Source organism: Ictalurus punctatus, chromosome 20 (assembly GCF_001660625.3).
Source record: "Ictalurus punctatus breed USDA103 chromosome 20, Coco_2.0, whole genome shotgun sequence".
Classification (NCBI taxonomy): domain Eukaryota; kingdom Metazoa; phylum Chordata; class Actinopteri; order Siluriformes; family Ictaluridae; genus Ictalurus; species Ictalurus punctatus.
This window is the reverse complement of record NC_030435.2, coordinates 16,602,564-16,626,177: the sequence shown is the minus strand read 5'-3', so window position 1 is coordinate 16,626,177 and position 23,614 is coordinate 16,602,564. Positions and strand designations below refer to the sequence as shown.

General features: G+C 38.6%; 1 protein-coding gene across 3 annotated transcripts; it reads right to left on the bottom strand.

Moving 5' to 3' along the window:
- Positions 1 to 660: 660 nt before the first annotated feature.
- On the bottom strand, positions 661 to 13,811 carry stap2a (signal transducing adaptor family member 2a). 3 transcript variants are annotated; one of them, XM_017495251.3, is made up of 11 exons: positions 12,895 to 13,810; positions 9,370 to 9,441; positions 8,909 to 9,028; positions 7,883 to 7,939; positions 5,139 to 5,290; positions 4,089 to 4,220; positions 3,774 to 3,843; positions 3,527 to 3,629; positions 3,112 to 3,204; positions 2,658 to 2,792; positions 661 to 1,447 (listed from the first exon to the last, which is right to left on the bottom strand). In XM_017495251.3, exons 1-11 carry the CDS (start codon positions 13,003 to 13,005, stop codon positions 1,389 to 1,391), a joined length of 1,104 nt encoding a protein of 367 aa, XP_017350740.1. In that variant the 5' UTR covers positions 13,006 to 13,810; the 3' UTR covers positions 661 to 1,388. The 3 variants fall into 3 exon arrangements, with proteins under 3 accessions (XP_017350740.1, XP_017350742.1, XP_047018636.1); XM_017495253.3 differs by having other exon boundaries at positions 661 to 1,444; positions 12,895 to 13,808; XM_047162680.2 differs by lacking the exon at positions 9,370 to 9,441 and having other exon boundaries at positions 12,895 to 13,811.
- Between the last annotated feature and the right edge of the window lie 9,803 nt (positions 13,812 to 23,614).

The following is a 23,614-nucleotide window of genomic DNA, read 5'->3' as shown; positions in this document are numbered from 1 at the left end:
TAAGAACGCCTTTGACAACAGAAGAATGTATTGAAATCATTCTCACAACAGGATCGGGAAGCTGTCGCAAGGTTGCTGAAACACACACACTCACACACACACACACACACACACCACTGCTGCCAAACTTATTAACAAATTCAAAAAGACTGGAAGTGTTGAGAATCGACCAAGAAGTCGATGTCCACGAACATCCACTGATGAAGGCACAACTGTCGCAGTGCTGCCAAATTGTACATAATCCCCTATGAATGGTGGCTTTTGGAACATGTTGTATAAATGCTTAAAAGTACGATGTAATGCTCTTTAATAAATAAAACATTCAAATCATTGGCAAGACGCTGTGGTATAAGAGGAATAAAACACGTCAGGATGTGCTCTTATAGCAAAATAAACAACTTCAGCACCCTACAGTTGATTATTTTCCCATAACACAATGCTCATCCGTGTTTTTTCCCTTACTTAATTGACCCGTTTTGTTACTTGTATAAAGAAATATCTGTGAAGCCTAACACATTTAATTCCAATTACACTAACAATTGAAGCTTGTTTAAATGTCACTGTTGTCTTAAAATCATCATGGCAACCAGGTAATAGCATAATAATCCTTCTATAATAAATGAATATTTCTAGAAGAGAGTACACGCAGATCGAATCAACTTTATCAAAAAATCGTCCCTTTAATTCCAATAAATATGAGAAAAATGAACAGTGATACACACACACACACAAACTCTATGTACAAACAGTAGCACCATGCACGTTCATTACACAAACCAGTAATGACGATCAGTCTAGGATTCGCACCGAAACAAAAACACCTCACTACAGAAACACTGTTCACACTGTTCTCAGCAGTAATGTACACATCTGACACTTCTTCATTGCTATTGTTTTGTCCTAACACGACTATAACGTTGGAGATGATCTTACCTGATGGAGCTGCTTCGAATGAAAACGAGAAGAAAATAACGGCTGTCTTTAGAACACGTATGAAAAGGAATTCTGGAACTTTCACGGCAGTTACAGGAGAAGAACATCATCAGGGCGTTCATTAATGTACTGTACAGCTGCAGCTAACATAATGAGACAACACTGTCTCTCTGCATAATCCACCTATCTGCTATGAAGTGTCACTAGTCTGGAGAAACACTGGTTCTTGGCTCAGATTGATCTGTCCCTGTGGTCAACCATCACTGTCCTTCTTGAAGTGTCACCTCCATAAGGCAGAAGACTTTCCTGGGTCTTTTTGCGCAGCTTGATAATGATGCACGACAAACATAAGACCGGATGTTTGTGAGCGATGATGGTCATCACAAAGGCACTGGCAGAATCAGACAGCCAAAGGACGAGGCCATGCTGCTGATGGGCTGGGGAGAAGCAGGAAGTCAGTCCTGACTGGTGCGTCTCTTCTCCAGCTTCTGTTTGAGCTCCTCTGTGAAAGCTGCTGGAACGTTACAAGTGAGTCAGGCTCAAATTCCTTTAAATATTGTATTAATATTTCAATTACGTTAATGATACGCACAAGTGTAAAAATGCAGTCAAATAATAATGAGCCTATAATGTTATACTACTACAGACATAAACATTAGGAGTAGTGGGAAAAACTGTGCAAAGTCCAGTATAATCCAAAAGAGGCTGTATCACAGTTCTATCAATACATTTTGTGTTTCAGATTTTTACAGTTATTTATACTGAAACGTTTGAATTTAGATTTCTACTGGGGATCCATGTTTAAAAAACAAAAAACATTACAACTTATTTTCAGGTACAATGATCAGCCATAACATTAAAACCGTCGTATTGCAATCACAACTGGCCCTTGTCAAAGTCGCTCAGATCCTTATGCTTCCCCATTTTTTCTTCTTCCAACACATCAACTCCGAGACCTGACTGTTCACTTGTGGCCTAATATATCTCACCCCTTAACAGGTTGTAACAAGAGTCACTGTTATTCACGTCACCTGTCAGTGGTTTTAATTTTATGGCTAATTTTTGTATATGCTCACTAAATAGGGTACACCATAATGGCATTCTAGAACCTACATGGTGCACCTTATGACCAATAAAACAACATTTGACATTCAGGCAAACAACATGTTTAGTGAATGTCATTATAAATATATATTTGTTTCGACTGCCTTAAATAGACGTATATACATGCACACATATATAGTAAAGCTGATTGTGTAAGGTATGTGTGTTCTTGTATGACATGCTAAATGTTATATTTCTTGAGCTTCTCATAAATCTTGTCTCTGTGTGTTTGTGGAACTGAAACGCATTGTTGAATTGTTGAACGCTGTCGAATTCCTGATTCTGATTGGTTCAGAATACCTGTTCATTTATTTTGATGAGCAACCAGCGAATATGGACATCATGCAGAGGTTTCACTTAGCAAAATGTTTCTGTAGTTGTGCTCGATACAAAACTACAAAGAGTATGTGAGCTTGTAAACTCACAAAAGTGGAACACTCATCTCAACACTGTGTATACTGAGGCCTTATGTCTACACACTGAATCACATCTCCCCGTTGATGATTATTTTCCTGAAACAGCTTGCCCCATCATGTTTTATTCCATACTCGGCCATCACTGGGTCGAAGGACTGATTTTGTGTGTGTGTGTGTGTGTGTGTTCTATGCGCACACACTCACTCTGTGCTAGCGGTGAGGGCGAGGGTGAGAGCACCAGTCGTCTCAGAGGGCTGGATGGCGAACCTGGAGGGCTTAGTGATCTTTGAGATGGGCTGGGAGATTTAGAGTGAGACCTCAAAGACCATCTCTCTGACCCTGCTCAAAACACAAACACAAAAACGCACACGCACGTGCATACGCACGCGCACACGCACGCGCACACGCACGCGCACACGCACAAGCACACGCACGCGCACACGCACGCGCACACGCACGCGCACACGCACAAGCACACGCACAAGCACACGCACAAGCACACGCACAAGCACACGCACAAGCACACGCACAAGCACACAGACAAGCACACAGACAAGCACACAGACAAGCACACAGACAGTGCAGAAAAATGGTATACATGAAACTTAGACACTGATTCTCTGAGAGTAAAATGCTGAGGTGAGCTGAGGTCTTGTACCTTTCGGTGGCAGTGATGGTCCTCTGGAGAAAGTGCCAGTGGGTGCACAGTGTAGCATTCGCTCTCCGTTCTCATCATTGGATGAAATGTATGCTGGAAAAGAAATGAGGAATTTTCAGCATACAAATCAAGAAAGGCAGAGCAAAGCCATAGAAATCAGTAACCAAGAAATGATTCACTAAATGTGCATGTGTGTTGCATTAATACGATTCTCATTAGGATTCTTCTCCAGCATGGTCATGTTTGTTCATGTTTGCGACTTGGCATACTGATGTTCTCTTGATAAGATGCAGTGTGTGTGTGTGTGTGTGTGTGTGTGTGTGTGTGTGTGTGTGTGTGTGTGTGTGTGTGTGTGTGTGTGTGTGTGTGTGTGTGTGTGTGTGTGTGTGTGTGTGTGTGTGTGTGCCAGACATACTGATATTCTCTTCATAAGGCTCCTCCAGTAGAAAGGGCTGAAGTGTCCCAGCTGTTTTTTCGACTAGTGCGTTAATGACATCATAAAGGGTGGGACACGGGATCTGCCGAGACACACACACACACACACACACACACACACACACACACACACACACACACACACAGTGATGCATCTGCATTCCCTCCAGTATCAACATCACACTTACTTTATTATCTTATCTAGCTGTTTATACATCCCTACATACCGGGTTTTCCACATCGATGATGTAACCTCCCTGAGACTTCTGGGTAACCCGATAGTGTCTGAACACCGAGCTGTGAAGCGTTCAAAAAGCAGAAAGCAGCAGAGTGTGACGGAGAATGTAACTGAATCAGGGAAAGTAAAATAAATAAATAAATAAATAAATAAATAAATAAATAAATAAAACCATGAGAGAGATCCTGAAGTGGTAAAGGAGATGCTACGAGGGAAAGTCTGGGAGTAAAAATAGAAATGGCGTCTACAATACTGTATAGAGAGAGGCGGATAGGGAGAGAAGTGTTTTAATGCCGTATCATACCCATTAAGGTCTTGTCGTGTGGTTACTGCAAGTGACGTGCCGTCTCTGCCCGGTCTTAGCAACATGTTCCCACAGTCTGGGTGACGCTCTAACAGAACCTCGGCTTCTGTACGAGAGACAGGCCTGAAACAACTGATCCAGACAGAAAACACACACACTCAATTAATACATAAGTTAAATAGATTGGCTGACAAGAGAATATGATAATCTAAGTAATAAAACATGCAGTTATAGGAAAATAATCAACAAATGTTGATGCTGTTTCCACCTCAATGTGGATGATTTTCCTATAGCAGCACATCCTAAAGTGTTTTATGCTGCTTATACTTACACTGGAGACTAGTGGAGACTAATAAATGCAAAATAAACTTCTTTTTGCTGAAATCTTCACCTTCATACGATCATTTTCCTTTCTCAAATACCAACATTAATACAGCACATTAATATAAACCTGTGATTTGCCTTATAACTGGCAATACTGTCAGAGCTGCTGTTCGAAAACGAATCAACACCTTCCAATCAATCAGAATCAGGAATTCGACAGCATTTTGGTATAAGCAAAAGTACACAAAAACAGTCCCCTACGAAACTATTGGAACGGCAAGGCCAATTCATTGTCTTTGTTAAATACTGAAGAACTTTGGGGTTGAGATCAAAAGATGAATATGAGAAGAGAGTTTAGAATTTCGGCTTTTATTTCCTGGTGTGTATATATACATGTTAAACAAAAGTGGAAGGTTTTAGACTGGCCAATTCAACCACCAGACCTTAACCCAGTTGAGCAGCATTTCACCTCCTGAAGAGGATACTGAAGGGAGAACACCCCCCATCACCCCCCACCCCCGGATTTGATTTTGATCCCAAGTGTCACTAGTGAATAAGGTGAACATAGAAATTCTACAGAGAATTTATAGCTGGAGTAATTGTACCTACAACTAAAAAAAATGATTATTACTATTATTATTATTATCATTATTAATGACCATTTTTATTCTTTCTTTGAACCATGAATATACAAACGATAGCATCTCTGGACGAGGAAATACTTACGCAGGGATCTCTCCTACCAGAGGGAGGGAGAGGGGAGAGGAAGGGGCTCTTGAGAGTGATCGTGCTCTTCTTCTCTGTCTCTCTTTCTCCACCACCTCCTTTAGCATGTGCAGTTGCCCGGGCAGCAGGGTTAGAGTCGTGGGCACTGCCAGCTGAGGACCAGATGCAGGAAATCACTTACTGATATGTTAATACACAGATAGAAATGTTGTTCATTTATTCAATTCATTCATTCCCTTATCAGCACTCTGATAATGTAGGGTTTGTGTATGTCAGCACTTTGGATTTAAACTGAAACAAAGGCAGTAAGGACAAAACTTAGAATATTGAAGCTTTAATTCAAGGCTTTGGATATCCAGATTGGTGTTTTATTCTCTGAGCCTTCGTTTGAATAGCATTAGCTGTAGCATATGAGGAACTACTGTAACTTTAAATCATTTTTATCTTAATTTTAGTGGCACATGTGGCTTTCTGCATTCAAAAAAGATTTCTGCCACCCCTATGAATACATAGGAGAAAAATGTACAAGCCCAATTCTAAGTAAGTTGGGACAGTATGGAAAATGCTAATAAAAACAAAGAGTTGTGATTTGTAAATGTACTTTGACTTGTATTTAAAAAAAAAAAAAAAAAAAGTCTAAAGACAAGGTATTTGATGTTTTACCTAATCAACTGCATAGTTTTTTTTTTGAGGGTAAATGCTTATTTTGAAATTTATGCACGCAACATGTTACAAAAAAGTTGGGACGGGGACAATTTAGGACTAATAGCGATGTGACAAGTTGAAATGAGAAGGTGATGTGAAACAGGTGAGGCAATCGTCTAATCATAGTATATAAGGAGCCTCCAAAAACGGCCTAGTCCTTGAAGAGCGAGGATGGGCCGAGGCTCGCCGATCTGCCAACACTTTGAGAAGAACATTCCTCAAACACAAATTGGTAGGATTTTGGGCATTTCACCTTCTACAGTGTACAATATAATTCAAAGATTTAAGGAATACGTTCAAATCTCCGTGTGTAAAGGGAAAGGCCAAAAACCATTTCTGAATGCGTGTGATCTCCAATCCCTCAGACGTCATTGCCTTAAAAACCGTCATGAGTCTGTAATGGATGTCCGAACAGGATATAATAAATCGAGATGTGAAATTTGCATGCTGTCTTATAAATTAAAGATATAACCAAAGCAGCTGGCATTGATGCTTGTTATTCACCACAAGACCACTGAAAATGACTCAGAATCATTAAGGATTAAAGGACCATTGAGGATCAAGTGCTCAACAGATTACAAATACTCAGAGAGTCTAGCCTAAATAGAATATTTACAAAAACCTCAGAGATTTTTTTTTAAACCATGCAATACAAATCATAATTAAACAGAAAAACGGTTACCATTTCATGCTCTGAACAAAGTCTAAACAAAGATTAGCCTGGATCATGCTTACACATGATTTGTAGAAAGATGGTGGCATGGGGACTTCTACAGTAGCTGCTAGTGGAACTGAATTATACGATTTTTTTTAAATGCATGTGATATCTAATGAAACTGCTCAGATCTTATCAAAAAGCCTTAACGCTCAGTGAGCTCAGTGAGGCTGTGCAATGGCCGGGGAATTTCCCAGGACAAAAACAGGATTGTTCTTCACTGGCTAAGTCAATCAGCTGACTGGAATGCAACCGAGGATACTGATGATCTCACTCCAAGTAAGACAGAAAGCCTGCAAAAACAAGCAGGAACTTGATTTTTTTTTTTTTAATCATCACAACAAAAGACTTCCATATTCCAGGTCATGATCCTAAAATAATGGCCAGTTATTTTGTATGCATCACCCAGTACTGACATTTTGCCTTTTAATTGTTAACATCAAAAAGTGCGGTACAAAACAGAGCCAATAAATGTACTCACCAATAGTACGGTATGGTGCAGGAGATAACCCAAAGTAACCACAAGTCAAAATAAGACCACTTAATGCTTTAAACAACTTTTTATTCATCCATCAATTTTCCATACTGCTTATCCTACACAGGGTCACGGGGGAGCCTGGGATCCCAGGGAACTCAGGGAACAAGGCAGGGGACACTCTGGATGGGGTGCCAACCCATCGCAGGGCACAATCACACACATTCATACACTACAGACAATTTGTAAATGCCAATCAGCCTCCAATACATGTCTTTGCACCAGGGGAGGAAACTGGAGTACCTGGAGGAAACCCCCAAAACACGGGGAGAACAAGCAAACTGGCAGGAATCGAACCCCCAACCCTGGAGGTACAAGGCAAATGTGCTAACCTCCATAACCTCCCCACAAAAACAATCTCCCTACAAACAAATATGATCCAATCATGAATGTGATTATGTTGCTCTGCTAAATGAGATTTCTGTATTTCTACATTGCTATGCTCCATTCTGTTATATAACAAAAACCTATATTACTTATGCTATCTATCTAATATACTGTGTGTGTGTGTGTGTGTGTGTGTGTGTGTGTGTGTGTGTGTGTGTGTGTATGTATATATATATATATATATATATATATATATATATATATATATATATATATATATATATATATATATATATATATATATATATATACATACACACACACACACACACATATATACATACACACACATTTCACTATAGGGTTGTTCCATGTTTTAAAAGTGGATGTTCTGGATTATCTGCTATCTGTATTATGACTGATAATTAATGTTTGTAATATGTTTTATAATGTTGCACTCACATCCACTACTGAGTAGAGGAAGCCTTTCCACAACTCTCGTGCCTCCAAGTTAGGAGCCTGAGAAAAGAAAAAAGAAAAAAAAAAAAAAAAAAAAGAGAGTGAGAATCATCTGAATGTTTCATCATGCAATGAATTTTTCATAACGCAAGAACTGCTGTGAAACATCCAACACAAATCCGTGCAAATCTGTGACTGCTGTATCAATAACTTAGTCAACATTAACCTCGCTATCTGTAGTTGTAATATGAGGCAGTCATGTGACTTAGTTGGGACAAAGACAGACCCTAAAGCAGTCTCATGACTGTAATTCGGCAAACAGAAGTGACTGCTACGAAAATCCTTGTAAAACCAGAAAGACTAAACTTAAGATGAATTTCCAGTTGCAAAAGTGTCACACACTGTACAGTAAGCTCTAATTAAAAACCAGCACACTTTCCAGGAAGCAGCTGACCAGGAGGCTGTTGGATTAACTCCAAATGTTGATAGTTGATAGATGGATTCATTGAAGTATCTGGAAATCCTAGGAGAAAACGTCATGCCGTCTGTGAGGAACCTGAAGCTTGGGCGTCATTGGACCTTCCAACAGGACATTGATCCCAAGCATACCTCAAATTCCACCAAGACTTGATTGCAGAAGAAGTCCTGGAAGTTCAAATCCGACCAGAGATTTTGTAGAAAATCTCTGGTGGGATTTGAAGAAGGTGGTTGCAGCATGCAAACCCAAGAATATTACTGAAGTGGAGGCCATTGTTCATGAGGAATGGGATAATATTCTTCAGGAATGCTGCCAGAAGATATGCATCTCATTTGCAGCAGGTCAGAACAGCAGAAGGGTGCTCTACTAAGTACTAAAGATGCTTTCCATGAAGGGGTTGAATACTTTTGAGACCGGAGAAATCACTATAAGTTGCATTTTCAGTTGAATTTGGGGAAACCAATATGATATATATATATATATATATATATATATATATATATATATATATATATATATAAAATATAATATTTGAGTTCATGTGAACTCACAGTTAGTTTTATCTCTCCATCCTTCATGCGTAAATTCATTCTAGCTGCCTCCAGATTCCTGTCCCGACTGCAGTCATCGATCAGAGACACAAACCCACTCAGGTCCAGTTTCTCGACATACTGCATGGAGACACACACACACACACACACACACACACACACACACACACACAAGCTTAAAACTGTTCTCATGGATAATTCATAAATCTCTTTTAATCTAATATCAAACATCTTAGTTAGACTGAAGACTGTATGTGTGCAAAAATTTGTACCCCCCATGGTTTCTGAGTGAAAAAGTGCAGCAATGAAAGATCAGCAAACAAACAAAAACAATTTGATAATTTTTTTTTGCATTCAAACGTATATTGTTTAACGAAATCAGATCTCAATGTGTTCTCTTTCCCCTAACGATCCTCGTCATTTTTCATAAAAGAATAGTACAAATTCACTGTATTGCTTACATTAGTGTCTTTTGCATTGTTGAAGAAGTATAAGGTATTGCCACACAAACATGTCCACAGTCGCCGGGACACCTGCGTCATAAGAGAAAGAATTGTGGTTATGTATGAATAATTATTCTAGATTTTACAAAGATTCTCAGCAAGACTTAGTGCTCAATATTTTTCTTTGAATTTTAAGGTGCATTCAGCAAGACTGATCAAACGTTGTCCAGATTAGGTCTCTAAGGATTAAACAGAGTTGAGTTGAACAAGTTATAACCCTATAAACACACAGAATTTGGCTCATACTGATTTAATAATGGTCAAGAGTGCCTTTGCTGTCCTGCGTTTCTTTGTAATGACTATTTGAGCTTTTAAGCTATGGTATTAACATAAGGTACATGATAAGCCATTCAGCCATTCGAAAGTCAAGTTTTAACCGTATAAACATGCGGAATTCTGGTCATACTGATTTGTGAGACGTAAAACATTTTAAACCTTTCCAGGATCGACATCGCTAATTCTGTGTCTGGCTTCATCACCATCAATGAAATAAATTACTCCATCATGGAAAACCGTTATCGGTGTTTATTCTGGGTTTTACTATGTTTGTTGTCGTTAGGTTTTTCGATCCACTGTGTGTTTTTTAGTTCAAGGTATATTTATCTGGCTGCGCTGGGTGCTTAGCGCAATGTTTTTTTTTCCTTTCTGAACAAACTGAGATTGGGGAGGAGTGACGGGGCATTGGGGCGTGTTTATAAAAAATTCCAGTGTAAACACAAACAAGCAGACCTTCCCAACTTAAAGTTTTCCAAAACAGGTTATCTCAGTCACAGAATACATTTGTGCTGAAGTCATGACTACATCATTTTTTCTCATCATGTTTTACATTTACATTATTTATTTAGTAAAAATAAGTAAAAATAAATAAATAATAAAAAATAGGCCATTGCACCTTTAAGAAATGCAAGAGCATAACGATGGCTTTAAAAAAAACCAAAAAAAAACAACAACAAAAAAAACCCAGAAGTGTTTTTTTTTTTTCCACATGTAACTTTTCATTCAATTCTTTTTTAATGAATTCATGTGACAAACATGGCCATGTCCTTGTTGCTACAAACATCCTAATGGAAAACACTGATATTGTAGACTGAGCATAACCATAAATATCAGTTTTCAACAATAATAATAATAATAATAATAATAATAATAATCCCTCCAGTCTCTAGAAATAAAATTTCTATCTCTGTCCTGTTGTCTTAAAAAAACACTGGGTTTAGGATTAAATCCCAATTTTCACAACTTAGAAGACTTCCTATATTTATTATCTGTCTTTTCATCATCATCATCATCATCATCATCATCATCCAAACTCTTGAAACAAACAGTGAAGCACTGTACTTTCTGCATAGATTACAGATTCACGCTTTCTCTTAATTCTCTCTGGCTTGTTTTGCCAAATCCAAAGCTCAGGGGCAGCTCAAAGCCCCCGAGGGCAACATGGAGCACAGCTGTCTCTCTCTTACACACACACCCACACCCTCCATCTATACATTCAACCCTGCCCCCCACCTAACAACCCCCTTCACACACCCACTGCACCTGAACCCCCCGAATATTTATTTTCCAATCTGTCTAGCTTTCTTTGTCTTTGAATTTCATCTATTACATTTAATTTAAGAGCCAGCTGATGCCTTAAACATTAACACTTAGTCATAAATCACATTATACACACCATGAAGTAGGCAGGGAATGATACAGCCAGCAATCTGCAGTGTGTGTGTGTGTGTGTGTGTGTGTGTGTGTGTGTGTGTGTGTGTGTGTGAGAGAGAGAGACTAATAAGAGCCCTCAGTGGAGAATGAATGATGACATTGTATACGCCAGAATCCCATTATACACCAGTGATAACAAGATTAAAACAAATATCAATACAAGTTGTTCCTTTTGAACATCACAGTTAGAGACCGTGCTGCATTTATTATGGTACACATGAAAACTTTGAGAAAGTATACAGTATCTGGCCTTATTTTGTGAAGTCTTGGTGAACTTGAACTGCATGTAGATAGCATGTCTTGGTTTACTAATTTTTTAAAAAGAGAGACCTGGTAAACATTTTATTTTAAACGTTATTATACTTTTACTGATAAGGTGCAAGGTTTGTGTACAAGTGCAATTTGACAAGGTTTGACAATTTTATTTCTTTAACGGACGCTATATGGAAGGCTATGTGCAAACATTAACCACCTCATACAACAAGAAATCTATTCAAACATGGCAACTGTCTTCCAAATTCGTCGTTTTTGTGGAAGATCTTGCCATTTTATTATACGTTGTGCTTTGGGTTTCATTTATGTTTGACATATTTTCAATGATTTCTTAGCTTTTGTGCATTAATCAGTGTTTGTAGCCTCTCCCTGGCAATGATCTGTTTATATTTAAAGTGTTGTCTATATGTAAACAATATTGTTGTCTCTCAATTTGCATTATAAATACACACACACACATAATGCAGAAATCATATATAGGCCTATAATATGCCACCCTGCTGGGAAAAAACCCAATAGAAACCATCACAGAAATTCTAATGGTTTCCACTACAAATATCATTAAAACATTAAAACAATTACTGGTCCTTAATGGTATCCACTAGACATAACATGCCACCCATAGAAGGCAACAAATTACCAGTTTAGACCATTACAGTTTCCATTAAAACCAATACAATTCCCATTATAACCATTACAAATTCTATGAGGGTTTCTTTTTTTTTTTTTTAGCAGGGCTGTCTAACTTAGGCGTTTTTTTTTTTGTGTGTGTGTGTGTGTGTGTGTTCTGGGTCGCTTATTAACGCGCAAGTGCAAGATTAATAGGATTATTAGATGCATTTAATTAACACCGGGTTCATCACTGAAATGTGTGTGTAAGCTGCAGTAAGGTGTGTCCATCCAGGCACCGCAACATTTAATGCTTAGTACCTAACACACACACACACACACACACACACACACTAACACACACACACATACATACATACATACATGGGAAAGGGTTTACAAAACGCACATCCAAATCCGCAACCCGCAATTAAAACACCGCATGTGTTACTCTACTACTGCGGGAAACAAAATGACAGCGCTAATGTGCGGGTTGGTTTCGGGTCCTCGCGCCTCCACGCAATCCTGGCACCAAGAGAAGTTTTTTTTCTTGATTCACAATGCTCTAAGCTCAGAAATAAAGCTTCTCTCATCCGATCAATCTAACCACTGTCTGTCACTCTGCCTCGCCCTCTCTCTCTCTCTCTCTCTCTCTCTCTCCCTCCTACATACACACACACACACACTCATTCTCTCTCGCTGTCACTCTCTCTCTCTCTCATACACACACACATATATTCATTCTCTCTCTCTCTCTCTCTCTCTCTCTCTCTCTCTCTCGTACACACACACACACACACACAGACAGACAGACATGTGTGAAATAAAGCCGGTGGGTGCAACTTCACTGCAGCCGCCTTTAACCCGACATGATAAAAATCACTCTCCTACCTTCTCCTTAGGTCCCCGTTTCTCAAGATATCCCTCATAATAACAGGGCGGAAGCTGAGCTCGGCTTGTCCCGGTCCTCTGCTTCACCGGTGCCGCCATGGCCGTAGCCATCTCGGGATGTGACTGGACCGGCAGCTCGGGAACAAAGCACAGATCACTGATATGGAAAGCCGAAAGGATCAGCACGCATGAAAAGAGTTGTTCACCAGGCGTGCCAAAATCCAAGCACCCTGCACACTGTAGAACCACAAGTCCGTGGGATGGAGTAGGACCTGATCCAGCTCCACCTACCGGGGTGGAGACGAGCAAAAATCCAGGGGGTGGAGACAACTCAGTGCATCAGTGTTTCAGGCTGGATAAGTGCATCTTGTGGGTTAGGGTTAGAGTTATAAGAGGAGTTAGATCAGGCCCAGTTGGGTCTATGATCCCATGACTGTATACACACACCATCCAGTTTATTAGGAACACTTGCCTATTCATGTAGTTATCTCATCAGCCAATCATGTGGCAAAAAATCCTGCAGATACATGTCAAGATCTTCGGGCAATGTTCACATCAAACATCAGACTTGGGTAAAAGTGTGATCTCTGTGACTTTAACAGTGGCATAGTTGTTGGTGCCTGATGGGCTGGTTTGAGTATTTCAAAAACTTCTGATATCCTGAGATTTTCACATACAACAGTCTCTAGAGTTTACACAGAATGGTGCAAAAAAAAAAAAAAAAACACTGAGTAAGCGACAGTTCTATGGGTGGAAACACCTTGATGATAAAGAGAAGTCAGAGGAAAATGGCCAGATTTAATTGAGGTGCCAGGAAAGATATACTGTAGTAACTCAAATAATCACTCAGAAAAGCATCTCTGAAAGCACAAAACATCGAGCCTTGATGGGCTACAACAGAAGATTCCACTTCTGTCAGCCAAGAACAAGAATCTGAGGCTATCATGAGCACAGACGCGCCCAAACTGGACAGCTGAAGATTTTTTTTTTTTTAAATCACCTGATCTTTTTCCAGGCTTCAACCGTCCATTTTCAGCAAGTGTGTGACCATGATAGCCTCAGATTCTTGTTCTTGCCTGACAGGAGTAGAACTTTATGTGGTCTTCTTGAAGTCACCATCTTGTTGGAGCCAGAGCATGTGCAGTAGATACACCGTGTGTCTGCCATTCACCCATCCATATTGGTGATGGACACAATACTTGTTCACGTTGGGAGCGTGCACGCAAGATTATAGTTTACACAAGTGCACAGTGTTATAGTTTCCACAAGTTTATTGATTTTAAATCAGTATGGGTGTTGACACCAGATGGGCTGGTTTGAGTATCTCAGAAACTGCAGATCTCCTGTGATTTTCATCCACAAAAGTTTCTAGAGTTTACACAGAATTGTACAAAAACAAAAAACATCCTGTGTGTGGTGGGTCTGAAGGCTGAAACATCTTGTTGAAAAAATGTAAGTTTCTTTGGTCAGTCATTGTGCAGCCTATCCTGGGGAAACTGTGAACAAGGTGGGGACACCCTGAATGGGACACCAGTCTATTACAGGGCACCACACTGAAAAAAAGAATTTACTTCAGCGGACATCGGCTCCATGTGATTGAATTGAGTTACGTTAACACAATTCGTTTTGTGTACACAAAGTATTCTCAAAGCCCTGAATAAAATGAAACCGCCATGCTCTCACCCAAACTGAGCATCTGTTCTAAAACACATGACATAATCATGCTAATGTAATACTATAGTTATTTATTCCTGTCACAGACAGTAACCCAAGCTCAGTATCAACCCATGGACCCTGGAGTTGTGAGGGAGCAATGCTACCACTGTGGCTGTGGTATATTTACCTTCATTATATTGATTTATATATTTCTTTAAATTAAGTAGTAATGCTGTAGGTTGACTGTGGTCAGTGATGCTGCCACAGATTTTGGAAATCACTGGACGAATGTGGATGATCTAAATCTCATCCCATATGTGCCATCCAGTTAAAGTCTCTCCCCAGAAAGTTCTGGATAACCTAGCATTAAAATCCTTTGTATTAAAATGGCACTAAATGCCATACCTTGACAGTGAAATTTATGAGAATCATTTACACTACATTTATGGCATTTGGCAGACACGCTTATCCAGAGCAACATTCAGCTCTCATTTATACATCTGAGCAGTTAAGGGCCTTGCTCAAGGGCCCAACAGTGGCACCTTGGCAGTGATGGTGTTTGAACTCATGACCTTCCGATCAGTAATACAACATCTTAACCACTGAGCTACTGCTCCAGATACATACCTACTATATACCACTTGACTGTCTGTCTTATCAGGATGCACTGAAAAGCCTCTCAGTGACTAAGCTCCAAGCGAGACAAATTGAGGGAAAGGTCAAGTGTACAGAATACCGAAGCGTATGGAATAATGTAAATGAATGCCGATGACTTACTTCTTTCTGCTTGTGCAATACATCCACATGGTGGCATAGCCAGAAATTTAATTTCAGTGCTGATGAGGAAATATGCTAAATAAGATACTGCGGATGAATGAATGATAATCTACCATTAACCAGTCTTGCCATACTGATAATGCTATAATAGGTGTAGGCAGTAATATTACTTTACTTTCTTACATCATTAATATTTCACAGAAAATGATTAAAATAACCTGAAATCATATAAAACCAGATCCATACTTCTTTTACTCCTGCAGGAAACCTGTCCATCCATCCATATTCTTTACTGCTTATCCTACACAGGGTCGCAGGGAGCCTATCCCAGGGAAGTTGTATGGACATGCTGGATGTGGTGCAAACCCATCGCAGGGCTATGGACGGCACTTAATCAGCTGTCTCCTCGATATCCCTGAGCTCAGAGTATTGCTAACTGGCTAGTATCTTTAAAACAGCTAACAAATTTGCACAATCCTGATTCATTAATCATGTGTCTCACCACAGCAGCTGGTAGCCAATAAGTGTGTTTAAATAAACCGAGGGACCACGCTTGGCGTGGTTAATTACTGAGTAATCGTAATGATGACTGCACTGACCTGCGAAGAAGCTCATTACTGTACAAAAACCAATGTTATTTAACATGTATAGTCTTCTGTGCAGTGTTACATTGGATATAAAAAATCTACACACCCCTGTTAAAAAGTTTACACCCCTCTGGCTCTTAATATATCGTGTTGCCTTCTTGAGCATCAGTGAATGTTTGCAGCTTTTGTAATAGTTGTGTACGATAGGGCTGCACAATTAATCGGATATCGATCGCAATTACGATTTTTGACTGACCACAATTAAATGAACATGATTGACTGCGATTTTGACATTTAAAGTTCGTCCTCCGTTCATAGAAAACTCTGCTGTTTTCTCCACTCACATCAAGCGCTTCCTACACTTACAGCCAATCACATAGCACGGCGCAGGCTGACGTCACTTTGTAGTGCCAAAACACGGAAATGGTATTTGCCTTTTAGAGCTCGAGCTGCCAGTTTTTCTGCGAGCTAGGGCGCTTGCACGAGGGGAAATCATGACACTAGCATGATGCTAAATGGCACTACAGAGGTTGTCGGGGTCATTAAACCTCATCACGCCGAACAGGAAAAAACTTTGCAGATAAACTCAGGGCTCTACAGTGCGAGCATTTCACTCGCATTTGCGACTGAAGTACTTTGTGCGACTGTGACTAAATATTTATCCTCACCGGTGCGAGTGACCTGTTCGGAATTGTATAATACAATCGGAATAAAAACTACAGGAAGTCCAAAATGTATCTACACTGCGCAACACTTAATTTCACACTGCTTTTCATCTCCTCAGTCAACCGAACAAGTGTGTAAATACTGCAGAGAAGCCATTATGATTACAAGTAACACTGTACATCATCTGCTTCTGTCAACTTCCCAATCTCACAAACCGCCATCTTTTATTGAACACGCAAAATGACCTGAACTTTCACCAGCTCGTGTAGACACAGCATCGGGTGGAGTAAATTAATAATAATGCTAACGCTACAAGGTGGATCTAATTCAAACTTCTTTATTAAAAAATTCCTCACCAATCATAATCAAGAGTAGCAACTGTTCAGAAGGAGTACGCTGCTGCTCTCCTTCATTAACTCAAATACATAGCGTATTCACTTCATTTAAACTTAAGGTTGCCAGATATCACTAGAAAAGTCAGCACCGGTTTCCATGTTTTGATTTAATACCCCAAAAACACAATATTATCAGCAGACATGGCAACACTGTACTGGGGAACCGATCTACTGAACAACTGATAAACAAACAAACTGAAAACTAATAATATATAAAGACAGAAAATGTGCTTAGTGATAAATAAATAATTTAATATAAAAATAGCTATTATAAAAACTTAATAAAATATAAATAAAATGGGAAATGAAATAATATTTAATTACTATGGGTTGCATTTAACATCAATTTGATATTAAGCTTGGTTCGCTATTTCCTTAGAAGGCTATTAGCCTTTTTCCTAATATGAATCATGCTTGTGTTAGTCTACTTTTAATTAAGACTCTTTATTGTTTAAGATATTTAAAAATAAATATTTTATGCTTGTATCAATTAACCAACAGTATTTCTCATTGCTATTATTTTAATTCAGTTAACAGTGACCATGAGCAGAGAGCTTACAATTAACTTTTTATGACAGACCTCCTGATTAAAGCTTAAACAAAAAAAGATTGGTATCTGGATATTCTGGGTACAATTTTATTTATATTTTGCTTCTACGAGATGATGCACTTTAAGGACCAGTCTAATTTGATGCAAAGATTTGTACATTAGCAGGATTGTAGCACAACATGGAGGTGAAAGCAGCAGTCTATTTATTTAAATGTGAAAGTACAATAAAAATATGTTGTCCCTAAAATCAATTAATAATCATGATAAATAATCAAGATCTCAATATTGCTCAAAATAATTGGGATTATAATTTTGGCCATAATCGTGCAGCCCTAGTGTACGAGTCCCTCAGTTGTCCTCAGTGTGAAAAGATGGATCTCAGCATCATATAGCCGCTGTTGGAAAGGGCTCACATATACAGAAGTTGCTGGAAAAGCAAAGAACATGCAGGACCTGGAGGATTTTTCTGAAGAACAGTGGGCAGTTTAACTGCTCAGGACAAACAAGGGACTCATGAACAACTCTCACAAAACAAACACAGTCGTGGATCATACAGGTAACGACACACAGGATTGAGAATCAAGCGCGTGTAAACTTTTGAACTGGTTCATTTGTGTAAATTCAGTTATTATAGTATAGTAGAAAAGAACATTTCTGACATGATTTATCTTAGTTTAATGTTTTTTTTTTTATATCACAAAAACCTGCCATTTCAACAGGGGTTTATATCCATTACATTTATCCGTGAATAAACATTTGGAACAGTTATAAAATATTTCAGGGTAGGGTTCAGTGGTGTATTTACATTTCAAGATTGGAGAAGAGGAAGCACGTTGTGTGCGGCGCCCAACAAATTACATGATTAAAGTGTTATATAAACATGTGCATAAGTATAATGTTCCTGTTATGATATGTTGTCCTGTAGTCTTGCAGGACTTCAGCTCATGTCGCCGTTTCACTGCTTATCTTATAGGCTTCTTCCGTTTCAAACGATGGGGAATCCTTGCTATTTAATCAATGTGTGTGAGGCATGCTAATGACATCATGATATAAACATTATACTGGGGTGTGGTGTTATAAACAGATGTCTCATGATAAGAGGGCAGATTCCTCAGGAGCAGAGTCATCCCGCAGCAGTCTACATTCCCTTAAACGCCAAAGAAAACAACTTTGAGAGGAATAATGTAGACATTCTGGCCAGAGAAAACTTAAAACTTGAAAGACTAGTAAAGAGAAGCAGCTGTGTCAAAACTGAAAGAAATATCTCAGAATAGAGAGGGAGGTCTGTGAGACCATCTATCATCTATTACCAGTGTGGTCCTGGCTTGGTTTCAAGCTAATTAAACATTTCCAGGTTACCTCATGATGTCACAGTTGTGAATAATACACAGTGTAGGAATAGCAGGGATTCACAAGTATTAAGTAGAACTGATGAAGGCATGATTGAAACGTGACACATCATGATAACAAGCCCTGAACAATGTCTTATCTCATGCTAACATGATAAAAAAAAAGTTTATTAAATGATAGTGAAGCATTTAGCAAATGCAGGCCGTTTTGGAGCTTTTGGCCTTCCATAAACTGTATAGCAAACCAGAAAAAATTGACACGCCTCTGCGTGAAATGTGGCAGCCATCATCTATCTGCAAATAGAGGCATCCTCACAGACACACAATAGTCTACTCATAGCTCATATCTGGGATGGTCAATATGGTAGGCTCTAATTAGATTGTTCCCTTAAGGCATTTAGATCATAAAGCAACTCTTTTTATGATATGGAGGTAAACAAACACAAATAAAAACCGTGAGTTTGTACTTGTTTATGAGGCTAATAGCAACGCTTTCTTCTCATGTATTTTATCATTATATATATATATATATATATATATATATATATATATATATATATATATATATATATATATATATATATATATATATAGGAGTAGGACATTTCATACAAGACTTGACAATATGACAGTCATCAATATTCATAGCTCAGCCATAAGTTAATGTTATATAAGGAATAAAACTGTGCTGTTATAGGAGAATCATCACTGCTGGGATGGTTACCACTCTGAAGTTGACTATTTTCCAATAACAGCATATCCAGAGGTGTTTCGCCTCTTATTCCACAACAATTTGCCAATGCTTACAATTTAGCACTTATTCATGAAGTACACATCATACTTTTTATCCATTTCTAGTTACATTTAATGTTGTGGAACACCCACAAGACAATTTAGTCCATGTTATCATACGTTAACAGATATAAACATTAATTTAAGATGTAAACAACAGACTCATTTCTCTCTCTCAATGCTAATAAATTTAAAAAGACATGACATTGTCTTGTTAGAGAAACAGGAATTAACCAACCAGATCTGAGAACTCAACAGAGCTGTGGTATAATAATAAATATCCGATACAGTGTGTTTTGATTCATTATTTAAAAATAAAAGGAATCCTCAAACTACAGCACCACCTTAAAGAAGACATGTTTAATACAGTGCAAAAAATGATCAGACAATTAGTATAGTTTGGTTATAGCGTAAGAATAACTACAGTTTAAAAAGAGGAATATTTTCATTTTCAGTAGCTGCTTTATCCTGGTCAGGGTTGCTGGGGATCCAGAGTCAAACCTCAGAACAGTTGGGTGGTTGGTTGGTCGGATGGATGGAATCTCTCTGTCTGTCTGTCTGTCTCTCTCTCTCTCTCTCTCTCTCTCTCTCTCTCTCACACACACACTTGATTTTCCCTCTTTTCTCATTTTCAAAACAGCTTGCTTTTCTCCCATAGAACTCTCTAGTCTTCATGTTGGCTTATCCTTTTTAACAACAAATGCAGACTTCACAGGTGAAACTAAAGACTGAAATCAAGAGTAGATGTTCAGAGCTATTTATTATTTAAACAACCAATCGAACAGGACACACCTGGGCAACAAGGAACACCTGTCAGTCAGATGTTCCCAGTATTTTTGCTTACCTCCAAATAGGGTGATAAAAAGCTGAAATTCTAAACTCTTCGCATATTCATCTTTTGATCTAAAACCCAAATGTCTTCAGTCTACAGCAATGATAAATCAATTGGCCTTGCTGTTTCAATAGTTTCAGAGGGAAATGTATATTAATAATGAATATGAGCTTTAATTTAAATTTAAGGATATTTACACACACATTGGGTGAACAGCAGCGCTTTTTATATGTGAGTTCAGGGTTTAAAAGTAATTGGACAAACTAACAATCATAAATAAAAGGTTTTCCCATGCTTAATGGCTTCCAGCACTTTTGAAAAATCACCCCTCACTGTTAACTTTGCAGTCTTTGTCTGAAGCCTTGACTAAACGCGGGTTCACACTGTACGATTTGGTCATCTGAGAAATTGAGAATCTGAAAAGATTCCTATAATCCAAGGACAAAATCTGTAGTATTTGATCACTAGTTTGACGTGTTCCCCGACAGCTGATTAAATTCTGGCAGTGTCAGAAGATTTGAGCACAGTCCTGTAGTGTGGCTTCTCCTACTCCGTACGAGTATTCTTGCGTACGTCCGTTTTTCACGTCTTGACTGTCGTACAGTCCGACATTAATGACAATGAGATCCTACAGTGTGACATGGCTTACAGCAGGGATCGTGTTCGTACAGTCTGACAAGAAACAGTCACAAAAGACTATTATAAATCTCACTGTGTGCACCCGGCTTCAGTATCATTGTGTAAATTAATTTGCAGGTGTAGTCAGAGGGGAAAAAGGCTGTTAAAGTGTAGCGGTGTTAATACGGTCTGCTGCCACCATCAGGTGAAAGGAAAAATTGCAACATGTTGGCTGGCAGGCCACTTATCATGCATTCGAATAGAGAAGCCACGGGCCAGTTAATATACGTCTACGGGGCTGGACTTTGGACACCCCTGCCATACTGGCTTGTTTTTAACAGTAGGAGGAAACTAGAGAATCCAGAGGAAACCCATATTGACATTGGGAGAACATGAGAAACTCCACACAGACAGTAACCTGAACTCAGGATTGAACCTACAGCTGAGAGATGGCAGTGCTACCTTCTGAAACCCCCCACCAAATACTGCCCAAGAGTAACGTTAATCCAAGATTCACAAGCAGAGAACAATTTTTCAAAATTCATTTTTCTGTTTTATTTACGATGAAAATATATATATTTTAGTCATATTCACTATAACAACAGGGAACCATTTCAAACAATAACAGGAGAGAGACACAGGCACAAACATTTTAGGCTTTAAAACTTTTCACAGATATAAACCGGATTTCAAAATGGAGCCCTTACAAGACAAGATGTTAAAGCTGCATGAAAGTAAGCATGAAATTCATATAACATTATGCAATGCTCTCCAGTAGGCCTAATTGTCTTTGCAATATTTTAAAATAAAGATTTCATTTTTGGTAGTTAATATTCCACATATGAAAAAGAATTGAAAGAGAGAAAAAAGAAAAAGAAAAAAAAAGATATACATCATCCGGTGACATTTGGATTTGCAGTTTAATACCTCATAAATACCATACGGAGTGCGAGGCCATCTGTCCCTCCCCAGATTGTCCTCAGAAGCATTACAGCAGAAACAGAGGAAACCTACACATGCTATCACAATGCCCTACATTACAAAAGACCGACAGCTCATTTCTCTGTGCTGATTAAATACCCATTTTAAAAAATGTGCATGTGCTAGAGTGAACTCAGAACAGAAATGGCTCTAGTATAGAAATGGACCAGTTTTAATTAAAGCTGAATAATAAAAGATAGCAGCTAATGAGAAAATCAGAGGAAAAAACAAAACAAAAGGTTTCCTACAGAAGTTTGATCCTGATACGAGGCTAATCCTGTAGTGTCGCTTATAAAACAGTCTGTAATGGACAAGCAGAGATAATACTAGCTCAGCCTAGACATGGAAGAATGAAAGATGAGTGAAAAAACTCTATATAAACCCAGATTCTTGCTCTGGCATTTAATTCCTCATGTGATGCATCAAGCAGTTTGAGAGTTTAAAAAAAAAGGGGCCGGTGAAAAACCCTGAAACGAAACCATGTACACACACACACACACCCCATTAAAAATAGATAAGGTCCTGAAATTCAATTACAGTGTGCAAACTCGTAACTGGGGAGGGGATTGTGTTACACCATAAAGCCCATATATAAAGAATATACAGATGCTAACCAAACTCGAATACTATGTTTTATGTACGATGCAAGGACAGAAGTTCATCTCATAGCGAAAATCTTTCATAGCAGATTTTTGGTTGGGGGAGCAAACACAATGTGCCAGAAGAGGATAAATCATATACATGTTCGTTTATTATTATGTATTAATGCAATTAACTGCCGAGCTACGTAATTATATTACTATAGCTACCTCTTTCAGCCATCATTCTGGTTTCTGGGCCACCAACACTTTTACTTGTTAGTGTGCTAGCTGTAAATGCATTTATACATCATAATGTATTTATGATTTGTCCACCTCTGTATCAAATCATTTCTAATAATTTTTCATAATGCACGCACGAAGGAAACGAGAGCAATACAAAGCAATATAGGAGTTTCTTGGCCTCGATAAATGAAAAGTATGTGAGAGAAGAGAATTTAATAAATGAGGGGTTCTGTAGTAAACAAGGCAATAACAACAACAACAACAACAACAACAACAACAACAAAAAAGAAGCTGAAAATGCTCTGTTAGTTTTTGGTCAGATTGTCGCTCACCCCACATTAACACTCCAGGCAATTCTTCCAATCAAGTGCTGTAAACAAACATCAAGTCTATACAATCTTTCCTCATCATTTCTCCTAACCAGCTAGAGAAATGATCAAGCATTGCGAGTCAGGGTTGCAGAACTGGACTAGAAAACTACAGGGACCTCTGAGCAACACATCAGAAAACAAAACAAAAACACGTTGTAGGCTGATTATGCTCTGACCATCATCGTTGTGATCAAAAAATATGGAGGTAAGTAACTCCTATCGAAGATCAAACTATTTGGTAAAAAAAGAGCAGACAAAATCACAACTCAGAAACGCCAGTGAAAAGCTTAGACAGATACTTATAATGGTTTCTGGGGTTGCA

Excerpts from the sequence above, each read along its gene's own strand:
- stap2a (XM_017495251.3), bottom strand. The coding sequence starts at position 13,005 with ATGGCTACGGCCATGGCGGCACCGGTGAAGCAGAGGACCGGGACAAGC. Across the intron at positions 9,029-9,369 it reads ACAATGCAAAAGACACTAAT|TATGTCGAGAAACTGGACCT; the intron begins GTAAGCAATACA and ends GTCTCCATGCAG. Across the intron at positions 4,221-5,138 it reads CTGGTAGGAGAGATCCCTGC|TTGTTTCAGGCCTGTCTCTC; the intron begins GTAAGTATTTCC and ends TGTCTGGATCAG.